This window comes from Orcinus orca, chromosome 3 (genome assembly GCF_937001465.1).
Source record: "Orcinus orca chromosome 3, mOrcOrc1.1, whole genome shotgun sequence".
NCBI classification, from domain to species: Eukaryota; Metazoa; Chordata; class Mammalia; order Artiodactyla; family Delphinidae; genus Orcinus; species Orcinus orca.
This window is the reverse complement of record NC_064561.1, coordinates 76,054,547-76,068,042: the sequence shown is the minus strand read 5'-3', so window position 1 is coordinate 76,068,042 and position 13,496 is coordinate 76,054,547. Positions and strand designations below refer to the sequence as shown.

The 13,496-nt window shown below is 54.4% G+C and overlaps 1 protein-coding gene across 13 annotated transcripts in view; it reads right to left on the bottom strand.

The window, feature by feature from the left end:
• ACSL6 (acyl-CoA synthetase long chain family member 6) overlaps positions 1-13,496 on the bottom strand; it is a 291,721-nt gene that overhangs the window by 43,026 nt on the left and 235,199 nt on the right. For 4 of the 13 annotated variants that reach the window (XM_049707244.1, XM_033405860.2, XM_049707236.1 and 1 more), the window contains one exon: positions 2,667-2,887. The exons of 4 other annotated variants lie outside the window; for them this stretch is intronic. In XM_049707244.1, the coding sequence (XP_049563201.1) occupies positions 2,667-2,887 (221 nt within the window). Of the gene's footprint in view, positions 1-2,666; positions 2,888-3,524; positions 5,497-8,360; positions 8,515-9,929; positions 10,110-10,826; positions 11,042-13,496 lie in introns of those variants that run through there. 5 more of the 13 variants (XM_033405863.2, XM_033405862.2, XM_033405864.2 and 2 more) reach the window with 5 other exon arrangements.

Genomic DNA, 13,496 nt, shown 5'->3' with positions numbered 1-13,496 from the left:
TCCTCGGGCTCCCCAAACCCAGAACTCCGCAGTATCACGGCTCCACCTCTTCTCTGAGCACTATTTGGGCTGCACTGGGCTGGCCCATGGTCCGCTACCCCTCTTGGAACATCAGGTCTGAGGAAAAATGTGACAGCCACAGAGCCAACAGCCAAACTCAAAACCACAGGCAGCACTCAGCTGTTCTGCAGTGGAAAGTTCTGTTTGGCCAGTGCTTCCTGAGCACCAGGCCCATGCAGGACCTCTGTGGGAATCTGGGGACAGATACAGTCAGACCTGGTTAGCACTCAGGGGGACAGAAACGAGACAGCAAGAGACTGTGTGCCAGCGACAGAAGGGGCTCAGTGGGCAGGTATGTCAGAGAGTGGCCGCTGAGCTGGGTTTTGAAGGATACAAAGAGGGGGCTTCCCTGATGGCGCAGTGGTTACGAATCCGCCCGCCAATGCAGGGGACACGGGTCCGAGCCCTGGTCTGGGAAGATCCCACATGCCGCGGAGCAACTAAGCCCGTGCGCCACAACTACAGAGCCTGTGCTCTAGATCCCGCAAGCCAAAACTACTGAGCCCATGCGCCACAACTACTGAAGCCTGTGCTCCACAACAAGAGGAGCCACCGCAATGAGAAGCCCTTGCACTGCAACGAAGAGTAGCCCCCGCTCGCCACAACTAGAGAAAGCCCGCGCGCAGCAACAAAGACCCAACACAGCCAAAATAAATTAATTAATTAAATAAGGAAAGAAATAGAAAAAAATTTTTTTTTAAAATAAAAGGGTTTACTGGGAAGAATGAGGAACAAGGAATGGCGGTTTCACCAGAGGCAACAGGGAGTGCAAACACATGGGGCAGGAGGCACCTGGGAGACTGTAGGCAATTCATGCCACTCCAAGTGGTAAATGGAGGAGGCCAGAGAGGCTGCAGATCAAGGTGAGGAGTCTGAGCTTTAGGTTGAGGGCAACGGGGAGCAGGGAAGGATTTTAAGCCAGGGTGAGTGACATGATATGAATTGTTTCCTACCGTGTAGCACACAGAGTAAATGCTACCAGGCCCTCTATGATCTGGGTCCCTCTTACCTCTCTCATCTCATTTCCTACCACTCTCTCCTTTCCTCCTTCACTATAGTCACTCCAGATTCCTACACTCCTGGGGGATGAAGCAAGGGAGGGTTCCATCCTCCCCAGGAAGGGAGACCTTAGCTGTGTCCATGCCCTGTCCTCCCAGCCAGACCCGTGAGGCGACTCACTCTGTGGCGTTCAACCTGACCCCATCCAGACCACTGTCACCTCCAGCCCAGAAGCCCCAGTTGCCTCCTCATGCCTGCCCCTGCCAAAGCCACAGCAAAAACTGGCCCTGTCTCTCCTACTACTGACAGCCTCAAATAAATCCAGGCTGTCCATCTCCAAGGGTCCCTGCCCAGTTAATGGGGCTTTGTCCTTGCTGGCCTCTCCAGATGAGTTGTAACTGTAAGCTTACCAAAAATAATTCATCTTAGTGCTTTCTCTGCATCATCTCACCAAATCCTTACCATAACTTTAGGAAGCAGATACTCTTTTTATTGCCCACTTGACACATGAGGAAACTGAGGCTCAGAGAGTTAAGAAACAGCCGAGGACCATCAGGCTAGTAAGAGGCACGGCCAGCCTGCAAACCCACGGCTGCTGGTAACCACAGGCTACTGACGCATCCACAGCCCCTCTCCACCTCCCAGCCACACCACACGAATCGCCATTTCCCAAAGGCACCAGGTGTGTTATCACACACTCTCACCTCTGCACACATCATTCCCTCTGCTGGAAAAATGCCCTAAAGATCCCAGCCCTATCTTGACCTGAGCCCTCTCCCACCAGGCCAAACTCTGTCATGCTTTTGATCGGTACCTACACGACATACCATCGAGAGCAAAAGCAAGGTGCTGCACAGTGTATGCGGTATGTTATCATTTTAAAAGGTGGGCAGACATCTATACATCTGCTCGTTGACAACTGCTAACACAATTCTCAGGGGAAGAGAACTTAGAGGCAAGGGGAAGAAGGTGGAAGCTTTTCAGTCTATGTCCTTTGGTTGCTTTTGAACTGTGTGACTATATTATCTATTCAAAATAAATGGAATTAAAGTTCTTTAAAAAGGCAAAATAAACTCCATAAACTTAAGAAAGAAATCTTACTGGTCCTTCTAGACAGAGCCTGGACACCCTTGTCCAGGCTGGGCCACCATCCCTTCTTCCCTCAGTGGCTCTACCTGTGAGTCCATGTGCTCTGGGAGGGCAGGGCCCTGGGTGGGCTCAGCTCTGGGTCCCAGTTCCAGACCAGGGTTGGGCACAGGGAGAATCTGGGAGGGAATTTACCTGGCAGCCCCTTGAGCACATGCTTAGACCGCCTACTGAGGCAACGTAAGCCAAGGCCCCCTACCCAAGAAGCAGGCAAACCAGAGGCCCAGGGCAAAGCCAAGGTCAGTCTCTGCCCAGGCTTTAGTTACTGGGAGAGGCAGAAGGAGCCTCTAGTAGGAGAGCCTGCCCAGGACCACTTCTGGGCTTACTGGCTGGCTGCCGGGAGAAACGGAGATTCTCTGGGCCATTTGAGGTCAAATAAGCCATAAGTTTGGCTTCTTCCTTCAAGATGCCTGTCCCCCGCCTACTACTTCCCACAGCCCAATTGCTCACACCCTGCTCACCTCCACCTCCTCTGACTGCATCAGGAGATTGCACGGTGGTTGCAAGGCCTTTGGCCGGTGAGTGAACCAGTAGGCGAGGATGGCAGCCAGTGCACCCATACTCACGAGGGTGGTGGCTGAGAGGCTGCGGAAAAACTGGCCCAAGTCGCCTAGCTCGGGCAGCCGCAGCATCCTCAGGATCTCCTGAGTCTGCATCTTCTCCAGAAGCGAGAGGATGAACTCTGCAGGAAACAAGAGGCAGGTGAAGGAGGAGCCCTGACAGGAGGCAAGGGAGCAGTCCTGGGCCTCTCCTCCCACCTGTCTTGTGTCACAGGCGACACACTGATCTTGGCCAGGCCTCGAGCGAGTTGGGGTACACAGGCTCCTGGTGCAACACAGTGTATCCTGAAAGCTGGGTGCCTGGAAGGGCCTTTCCCGGTGACAGGCCAGAGAGCCCTTAGCAGTCATACCTGACAGTCAGACATCCGGCCCAGTTTTCCTGAGAAACATACACTCAGGCCCTGGGCCCTGCCTGACACGTACTTCCACATCTTTCAGGAATAGAGAGCGTGCTCTGACAGCTCTGGAGTTAACACCTCCTGAGCCCTAGGGCCCGGGTGTACTGCCTCTCCTGTGTGGTCATAGAATTTTGCTTATCCTTGCTCCTGCGACGTGGACTGGACAGAGGGGCAGCAGGTGTGCCCAGCACAGTGCCCAGAACGACGGGGGGTGAAGGGATGCAAACTCCTTCCACTCCACCTCAAAGCTGCCAGCACCAGGCTCTCACCCTAAGGGACCCAGAGAAAGCAAGGTGGCAGAGCCCACAGAACAGCCCTGACAGACACTTCCTGCCCCCGAGATCTGAGGACAATGACCTACCTGACAAGGGTCCAGTGGATGACACACAGCAGAGTCCCCTTAGGCCCACATCCTGGCCCACCATGGGGTCTCCTTGAAGAAAAGTTGGAGCCAAAGGCCTGCCAGCACCAGAGGTAATGCTGGGGCCATCTTTCTGAGGAATAGCAGAGATCCCAAGAGCAGCCAGGGTGAGGTCCGGGCACTGTTCTCTGACCCCAGACTGCACTGCAGCTCTGCACAGACCAAGACCCAAGAAGAAGAGCTAGCCCCACCATTAACTAGGCCTGTGTTGTCCTCCCTGGGATCCCATCTGCTAATGTCCAGAGGAAAAAGGAGGTGCCAGAGGGGAGCAGGAGGTAAGCTGGTGGGAAGGGAAAGGAATGAAGGCTCGGAGAGAAAGGGCTCAGCAAAGTGCTGTGTGCACTCCTAGGGGTAACGAGAATCCCTCGTGACATTGCATATGGTGGTCTGGGTGCCACGCTCACCCACTGCAGTCCAAGTGGACACAGTGGGCCTACAGGGGCACATGGAGGATGCCCTGAGGTGGGCAGTGGGAGCTTTTCTGTGAGAAGCACTGGTGACTGAATTTGGTTCAAAGAGGGAAGTCCCCAAGTGCTACCATGTCCTCCTGTTAGCTGCTAAGTGAAGTAGTGTTGGCAGAACAGACACATGACCAGCAGGGCTCAGGGGTCTGTCTGCACTTTGCCTAGGACTGAGGAAGGTAGCCAGGGAGGGCCAGCTGGATACTTTATCCCCACTGGGGCCTTCTTGGTGCTACTGTCCACCTGAAGGGCCTAAAGCTAGAAGTGCTGTATGACACCTATAGGTCTGCCAGCTCAATGAGGATTGTGTGGGCTCCAGGCTGACAGTCACTGGCCTTCCATCCCCAACCTTTGGGAGCATGGCTGTTGTTTTCCTTCTTGGGAAAGAATGAGAAACCCAACAACAGCTACTCTGCAGCCACGGGATATGAGCCAAACAGCAATTTTGAGAAGAGAGAAGAGAGGTCTGCTGAACTCCCAATAAGTGGCATTTGTGCTGAACTGTAACATCACCACACCAAAAATAAGGTCAAGGCTGTGCAAAGCCATTGTAGAGAAAGCAGGCAAAGCTCCGGAGTTCAAGTCCCTTCTCCTGCACTTATGAGCTATGCTAGGTCGAGCACACCCCACTTCTTTAGACCTCTTCTTCCCCATCTTTAAAATGGGGACATTATCACTCAGGCATGTAAAGCTCCTCATACTGGATCTAGCATAGGTGGAGGCATGCTGGGACTAAAGAGATGGCTAGAGGTATGCCTGTCAGACCAAGGAGGCTGCTCAGTCCAGGTAGGAATAACCACTGGACAGAGGTGGCCGAATCCAGGTAGTACGGACCCACAGGAGTTTATGCTCTACAGATGGCACGACAGGCTGTCTGAGTCCACTCATCAACCACCTACAGGCTCTGGATGAGAGAAGTGAGCCCCCAGCCAGCCAGAGCATTCTCACTGAGTCCCTGAGGCGGAGATCCAGTTTTACCAGCAGCCTCCTTGAACGGGATCAGTTTTGAGGCCATCCCACAGGAACAAACCACTCCTGGCATACTGGTCAAATTAAGGTTCTGCATCAGCAGAGGGCAGGCTACGGACCGCAGTGAATTCACCAAGGAAAACTGCTCTGGGGAAGACGCTTGGCAGGAGGCCAGCTGGCTTTCCTAGGAGATTTACTTCCTTAAGCTGCAAATGGCAGACTAAGTCACAGCCAGGCCCATCAGATAAACGACTCACTACATAGTGGAAAATCTAGATATGCCCACCAGCTCCTGGGGTGAGCTCTGAGAGCTGAGTGAGGTTTCCTCTAATGGACTGAACTGACTCCATGGGCTAGGAAGCCAAGGCCCAAGAAGTCCTGGCTCAGCTCTAAGGCTCAAGTACGTGGTCCCAAAAGTTTTAGAGAAAACCCCGGAAGGATGCCTTACTACCTCCAGTCCCCAGCCCTTGGCAGTTGCTCACAGGCCCTAAGCTACAGGCGCAAGTGGGCACTGGCTGCAATGCTGGGGTTGTCACAGAGCACAGACAAGAATGGCCAAGGCATCCACCCACCCACCCATCCACCTAGCAGACTCTCATATGGCCTCTGCTCTGAGCTAGCTCAGTGCTGGGCACTGGGACAAGCCAGATGTGGGCCTGCCCACAATCTTACGGGGCAAATACATGAGGCAGTGGGCAGTGCCGTGAGTGCCGTTTGGGCTGTGCATGGGGAACCAGAGAAGATGCCCAACTCGGGTACGGAGAGTCAGGGCAGGCTTCTGGCAGGAAGTGGTATTGATGCTGAGACTGAAGGATAAAGAGGAAAGGGTGTCCCAAGCAGAGGGAAGCAAATATGCAAAGGTTGGAGCTGAGGGAGACCATGGAGCACTTAGCAAACTATATATTCTCTCAGGAAATAAAGTCTTGAGCCCATGAAATCTTGTACGAGGGTCAGTGCCACAAGTCTGAGGCTGGTTTCCCAGATGTGCAGAGCTTTCGGCCATCACCAAAGTATCACAGTTTCCAGGAGAGGGAAGAAGAGAACTTGCCTAAACTTCCTAAACTGCTAGTGTGTGGGAGCCCATGCCTACACACTGCACTGCTCGATCCTCATGACAGCTCCACATACTCATTATAAGGTGAGGACATAGAGACTCCACTGAAGAAGTTACCTGCCATTCACAGGGACACAGTGAGCAAGCAGGGGAGCCAGGACTTGAGCCCCAGACGACTATGGCCTCTCAAACCACTGCCTTGTGTTGCATCGCAACACTAACCCTTGCCTACACTGTACCATCCATACCCAAACCCATGCTCTCCTCTGCAGTAGTGCTGAACCCACAGAAAACCATCTTCAGGCCTGCTCAGAAGAGCCCAGGCAGGTTGCAGGGGGTAGGGGCCACCAGAGCCCGTAAGCAGGGCTCAGCCAGTCAGGCCAGTCACTTGCTCTTCACCACGCACACACCACAGGTGGGCTCCCTCCTGGCCTCACCTTATGAACTTGCCATCCTCCTATGGCTGGGTTCTCTTCCAGGAAGCCCACTTGCCTAGGACACTGGAGGGTGGTGGGAAAAGGGCTTGGCTACCCACTCCTCCTCAGGCTTCTATTTAGGTGTCCACCCCTAAGGAGGCGTCTGAAGTGACTGCAGCTCCTCTAGTCCTAAGGCTGAGCCTGTGCCCCTTCCTGGCTGGGCAGCAACCAGAGGGTGTCATTCGTACAGGCTTGCCAACCTCAGACAGTCACGGGTGCTTGCACATACCGTGAGATGCCCTTCAGACCGCCGGGAGCCACTGGAGTGGAGAGCTGCAAATTCAGGTCCTCTGAGGACATGGACCTCAGAGCCAGCCTGTGCCACCAGGCCTTTGGCTTGGGGCAGAGCAGAGCCTGGGCCTGGGAGTCTGGTCTTATCTCATTATTTCACAGGGCCTTGGCCTCTTCTGACCTCCTCTCCTTCTCTGTCCCTGGGGTCCCAGCCATGGCTGCCTCCTTCCATGCCCCCAGGAGGCTCTCTTGGTTGCAGCAGCATGGGGCACAGGGGGCATGGGGGAGGGGGACAGCACCCAAGGGAATCAGTGGTGCTGGTGTTGCCAAGAAAGCGGCTATGAGTGTCTGTAAATATTCACCTGGCAGGGGTACCCAGCCCTCAGCATCAACTAGCCTCTTCTCCTCTAGCACATCCTATGACTTCACCTTGGGCACAGACCAGTTCAGAATACAAAGTGGTGGCACAGGCTGGTTCAGGGCACATGGAAGGTGGGTAGTGAGAGGCATAGCTGTCAAACCCCAGAAAGGGAGAGAATGGGAGGAAGGGGGGCCCTGGTCAGAAGTATTTTGACTTCAAGGGGGCAGAAGCAGAGCCACAGGGCACATTTCCAGTGGAGATGGCCCTGAGACCCATGGCCCCACTCCAAGAGCCCTCTGCTGGTCCAGCTTCCTGACTCTAGACCTTCACGATCTAGCAAGATGGTTCTATCAGGACTACTTCCTAAACACCTCCCAAACCTGACCACTCCTCTCCAGCCTCCTGGCCTGGCCTGGTTCAGCCACCACCAAGTGCTGTCCAGACTCCCACATCAATCTCCTCACAGGTCTCCTTGCTCTAATCAGTGTTTACACTGATACCAAAGTTATGTTCCTGATACACAGACATAACCATATCATGCCGCTGCTCAAAAACATTACCTGACTCCCTCCTACCTTAGGACAAAAATTCAAACTCATAATGCTGGCACTGAGACCCTCCATGATCCTCAGATTCTTCCCTCCCCTTAGAATCACACCAGCTTTGCTCTGTATCAGCCTGGAGGCAGGTGGGGGTCCTTGCAATGGGGTTCCAGGTCTGTGCAAACTTCTGAGGGCTTCAGAAACGGGGAAGCACAAGGCAAGCCAGCAGATCATTAAAGAACCTCCTTAACTCCCAATGAAGAGCTCTGAAATGAAATCATAACCTCCCAGGGGCCAGGGTCCCCAGCAAACAAGTCAGGGAAAGGGCCCAAAGGGAAGTTCTTGTGCTGGACTGACCCGGGTCCAAATCCTGACTCATACTCTTGACAGCTGTATGACCTTGGACAAGTCACTTTACCCCTCTAGCCTCATATCAAAAATCTCATGGACAGAGAATAAGGTACCAGGCATGCAGTAAGGGAGACATTCAGTAGATAGAAGTTAGCTAAGCAGTTACTCTGTCTCTGCCAGCCAAAAGGGCTCAAAGACAACTTGCAAAATTACATGCATTCACATCCTACCTTTCCAGCAGGCTCTTGGCACTGGGGAGGCAGCTGAGCTGGTCCCACTAGTACCAGCCTCCCTTTATGAAGGATGCGTGGGGTTTAGGGAGAGAGCTTACCACATCTTGATCAAAGCTCAAAAGTGGCGAAGGCCCTGCCCCAGGTCTGCCCTCCTGGGGTCAGCCGATGGCAACGAATGCCTGCTCTGAGAAGCCGGCTGGTGGTAGAGGCTCTAGCAGTGGTGGCAGAGTCTCCCTGGCAGCTGTGGCAGCAGGTCTGGCAGGGACCCGGGCACAGAACAGCTCTATGGGGAGCCGCTGGCCCCTCCAGGCCCCCCGCTGCCCCTCCCCTGCATCTGCACACGGGGCAGTGCTGGCTCAGATCAGCTCAGAGGCAAGCAACCCAGCCTTAACCCCAACTCTGCCAGGTTGCAAGAGCCTCAGTTCACACCCCTCTGCTTCTCCCCACCCCTACCCTGTCTTCAGTCCTGGAGAGGAATTCGTCAGAAGGGTTGCCTAAGGACAAAGTCTTCTTACACAACTATCTGTGGCACTGATTAAGGGCCAGGCCCTCAGCTGTGGGCTGGGGACCTGCAGGCCGCACAGCGGTAGGGGTGTTGGGAATGGTGGAAGTGGGCGTGGAGAGGCCAGATCCCTGGTGCCAAGGGCGGCCTGCACCCGCCCTGCACCATTGCCCAGGAATCTCCTCCAGCACCTTCCAGGGGCTGTCTCCACCCCCAACCCCACAAGGTCACAACCAGTCTACTCGGGGAGAGGAAGGAGATTAGGCACAGTCCCAGATAAAACATCTGCTCAGAGATGCCCTGGGCAGTGGGGACACTCCAGACCAAGCACCAAGGTCAGCAGGTAGAAGATAATGGCTTAGCTCCCCCACAGACCCCAGGGCAGCACACCAGCCCCTCCTTAAAGCCTGCCCTGAGAGACGCTTTCCTGGCTTGCCAGGGGGATGGCCGTCCTGGAGCCAGAATCCACACCCAGGCCTGTTGGAACCAAAGCTGAGCCCCAAACTCCCTCAACGCCTCTGGCAGACAGACTGGGACAGTGAGGTCCCAGGGCACCCAGGGCCTCACTCCTGCAAGATTTCTCCACTGGGTGAGGAGTTGGGGTGGTGACTGCGTATGGCCTTTTTTGACTCCTACTTCCAAGGCCAGGGTGTGGCTGGGCTCACAGCAGGCACATGGTAGCCGCTGTGGAGAGTAAAAGGCAGGTCCAGCCCACAGGACCCAGCTCACCACTCCCAGGCCCTACTCACAACCGGTGCTTCCGAGTCTTCCAGGACAGGGCCGCTGTCTGCCCAACACCATCCGCCTCCTCTGCAGCAAGACGGCCCCAGGTCGCCGCACAGCACTCTGAGCTCCCTCTCAAGAGCTGTGTTCATAACCTGCCTGGAAACTCTAGAGCCCGCAGGCCTTGCAACACTTTTCCCTGGGGCTGATAGGGCTTCCACTGCTCACCCCACCATCTGGGGCAGGTGGGCCGCGCAGAGAGCTTCCTGCCTCAGCAGCACTAACCTGGAACTTGGCAAAAGCTTGCCTGGGCCCCCAGGCCCCAGCCTCCGGCAACACACCTGGAGGAAGCTTTACAATGCACAAATGCCTGAGGACCAACCCTCAGCCCCCAAAGCCCCTTTTCCTTCCTTCTTGGCAGGACCTTTACTTTTCTCTGTACCTTTTCAGAGATGTTGTTAACTAAGACGAAAGCCTCCTTTAATGCTTCTCAGGGCAGCTTCTGGGGCAGAAAATCCAGTAGACACAGCCGAGGTCCTGGCTGACGGAAAACCACACAGGGTGCCAGAGGCAGAGAGTCACGGCCCAGCAGTGCTGCCCCGGGAAGTGTGTGGCCCAGGTACTAGGTTAAGAAAAGCACAAATCTCACCATCACACCTGTGTGACCCTGATCTGTAGAGACACAAACACAGCAGCCCACACTCAGCTGGCCCCCACCCCATCCACACAGGGATCCACGCTTGTCTGTGCTGTGAGAGGGGCTTTCTCTCCACCTTCCTCCTGGGTTTTAACTAGAGTCACAGAACCACAGATGACTGGGGCAGACATGGGGTCAAGGGCACCCCCGAGCTGGGAATTGCCAGGTGAGACCCACCGCATGTTCCCCCAAGAGAGAAGGGCCCAGGATTCAGGGTTGCTGGGTTACAGGGTGGCTCGCCTGCCGAACCTCCCTGAGGAGCCTGATTATAGCTCTGAAGGTTTACTTAAGCCTCTTGAATGTAGAAAGGCCTAACTAAAGTTGTCTGTGCCTGGCCACTGCACAGGGCCCCTGTCTCAAGAGCCCGACCCCACTGTGAACATGCCTCCCCTCCAGCAATTCACTGGGGGTGGGAAGCAGCCCCCAGCACCCTCCGCCCCCATCCTCAGGCCAGCACCTCTTAAGAATCTCACTCACCCTAAGCCCTGGTCAGGGAACGTGGGCCCACAGTCCTGACAACACCACCAGGAAGCCAGGCTCAAACAATACTTTCAGACACTTAAAAATACAAATAGCCTTGAGAGCAGAGGAGCAAAGAGAAACAGTGTCTTTCACGAGCTCTGAGATAAAAGTTGTCCTTACCACGAATCAGGCCTGACAAAATTCTCAGAACGAGGAGGGACAGCAGAGGTTATGACAGTGGCAACGCTCCCTTTAGAAATACTTCCAGGGGACGAAGACTAGGACTGACGGTGTGGATGAGCCTTGGCCTCATCGTCCTTCCTTCCACACCAAGCCCTGGGATGGCAGGCTGAACCCTAGGGACAGTGGCAAGGGCCAATGAGCGCTACACAAGCAGAGGACACCCCCTGGCCAGGCCCCACTGTGCAGGAAGCCAAATCCTGTGGCTGCAACATGATCCTTTCCCCTCCCAGCCCGTCTAGGTTAGGGCAACCAGTGTCCTGGCCTCAGGAGCAGTGATCCATTTCCATCACTGGCCCAAACTGAGGACACAATGCAAACCCTACAGGCTCAAGCTCAGAAAGAGAACATGGGCTGCTCCAGGCAGGGCCATGCTGTCAGAGCTCAACTGCAGGTGGCCAGGGTACAGGGGAAACAGGATGTAACCACCTCCAGCGAGGGGGAAGCACCTTGCAGGAGGGAGGAGGGTTCTGTTGAGATGCGGTTCGGGTCGTTGAGGTGGGGAGAGCAACAGAGGGATTTGCTTTTGCCCACTTGTTCCCTCAGGAGCAACTGGGGACAACCTGCTGGGGCAGGGGGAGGGGAGATTCACAAGACAGAACCTAAGACATATCCTCAGTCAGGGACGGGGAGCAAGGAGATCAGGAACAGGGCGGGAAGGAGAGTTCTGAGAAGGGGACAGAGTCCTAGAAAGAGCCTACTAGATGCTGGGGCTCCTGGGAAGGAGGCAGCGAGGCTGGGAAGATAGCATTTAGCTGCAGAGGGAAAAAGATGGTGATTTGTACTATATATAGCCTCATGCTTTTGAAGTCCCAGCCACAAGCTAACAGGACCCATCCGCTCACCTGACCTAGCACCTTGGGGTTTTAGGATGCCAAAGTGTCCCAGGCAAGCTGTCCTTCCAGATCCCAGCCAAAGGGACCCCTGCTGCAGCCAGGAGCCAATAAGGCGCCTATACCCACCATTCCAAGGGTCACTGTTATTTTGCAGGAATGACAATGAGCAAAGAAAAGGGAGTTTTGCTTTTGGTTAAAGGCAAATTTTCTGGGACTCTGATAAACACCTTAATTTTCTGGCTTCCTCATACTTTGACAAAGTTCCTCTTCTGAATGGCACAAGGAGAAACAAATCTGAACCTCACTCCGCTCAGCAGAAGCCTGTGCTGTTCAGTGGGACCCTGCCACCTCCTCAGTCATCCCTCTGGAGGCCAGGACCACACAGCAGCTGCTGCCTCTCACCACCCTCCAGCCACCAAGACCTGCTGTTGGCCGGTGAGAGCCGGTGGCATCCACAGAGTTAAAACCAGGCTCAAGCAGCCCAGCCCTCAGCTGGTCCGGAGGACTGAGAACGCAGGCCTCCTTTTCAAGGCCAAGATGAATGGGGAATATGCAAATCACCGCCTCCCAAGGAGCAGCGGCAGGGGAGGGCCCACTGCTGGCAGGCCCACACCTCTCCACCCGGGTCTGTCACATGAAAGTGTTTGTATTCCTGCCGCTGCCTCTGGCACCCGGCCAGGCTGGGGCTGTTCTCACCGGAAAACAAAAATGTCTTTCAGACCAAAGCAAAACGAGGCCCTGGCTGGCCCAGGAAGGTTGCTGGACGTTGTTCACACCGACCCGCTGAGAGCACCCATCACTTGGATTCTCACTGAATCCACCACCTTTCCAGAGGGAGCTGGAGGGAGGCCTCTGCGGCCGCTGCGGAAAGAAAGCACTGCGTCAGGTCAGGGTGGGCGGGACCAAGAAATGGGATCGGCCCATTCTGAGGCTCCGTTGTTTTGTCCTTTTCAGAAATAGTAATGACTGGGCCTCAGGTAGCAACCTTTTTTAATGAGGGAACTTCCGGCAATTCTCATGGTGTTGATGGTAAATGTGGACAAAGAAAGGGGAAGAAAAATGTGACAGTAAACAAAAGCCCTTGCAGGGCACTGACAGGACTTTGAAGAATGGAGGTCACATGTACTCTCTGCCTGCTGCCCAGAGTGTTGCTGCCACAGGTGGCCCTCGAGCTGTGGGTGGGGTGTGTGACCCAGAGCCCAACGTGCACAATCACGCTCCAGAGCTTGGACTCCATCCACCACAGAGGCTCCACGACAAGGTCAGACTTCAATCTTGTTCAGACTTTCAGAGGCCAGAAATGCTGCTCTTCTGACACCCTAGGGTCACCAGGAGCTGTCCATTAACCATGGCACAAATATACAAATGTCTGTATCTATATCTATCTACTTATTTTTTAAACAAATGTATCAATAACAAAACAAAACCCAACCAAACTGCCAGCATATTTTATTGCAAGATAGATGGAAGAACATGATCTCAGAATAAAGGAGAGTCATTTGACTTGAACAACTCAACAGTGTTGCCTTCATTTTCCACATTTTTTTGGAATGTATTGTTGCAAATTTCCTCATTACACATAGCACTGTGGATGATACTGAGTGAAGAAACCAGGCACAAAATAGTGCACACTCTAGGCACTATTCTCCCACAGAGACAGGACAAACACAGGTGAGGCTAATCTATGGGTTCAGCACAAAGCTTATAACCTATGAAGCATGGCTGCTACTCAGACTCCCATTAACAGGAGACAATGACACAGCAAGATCTCAAT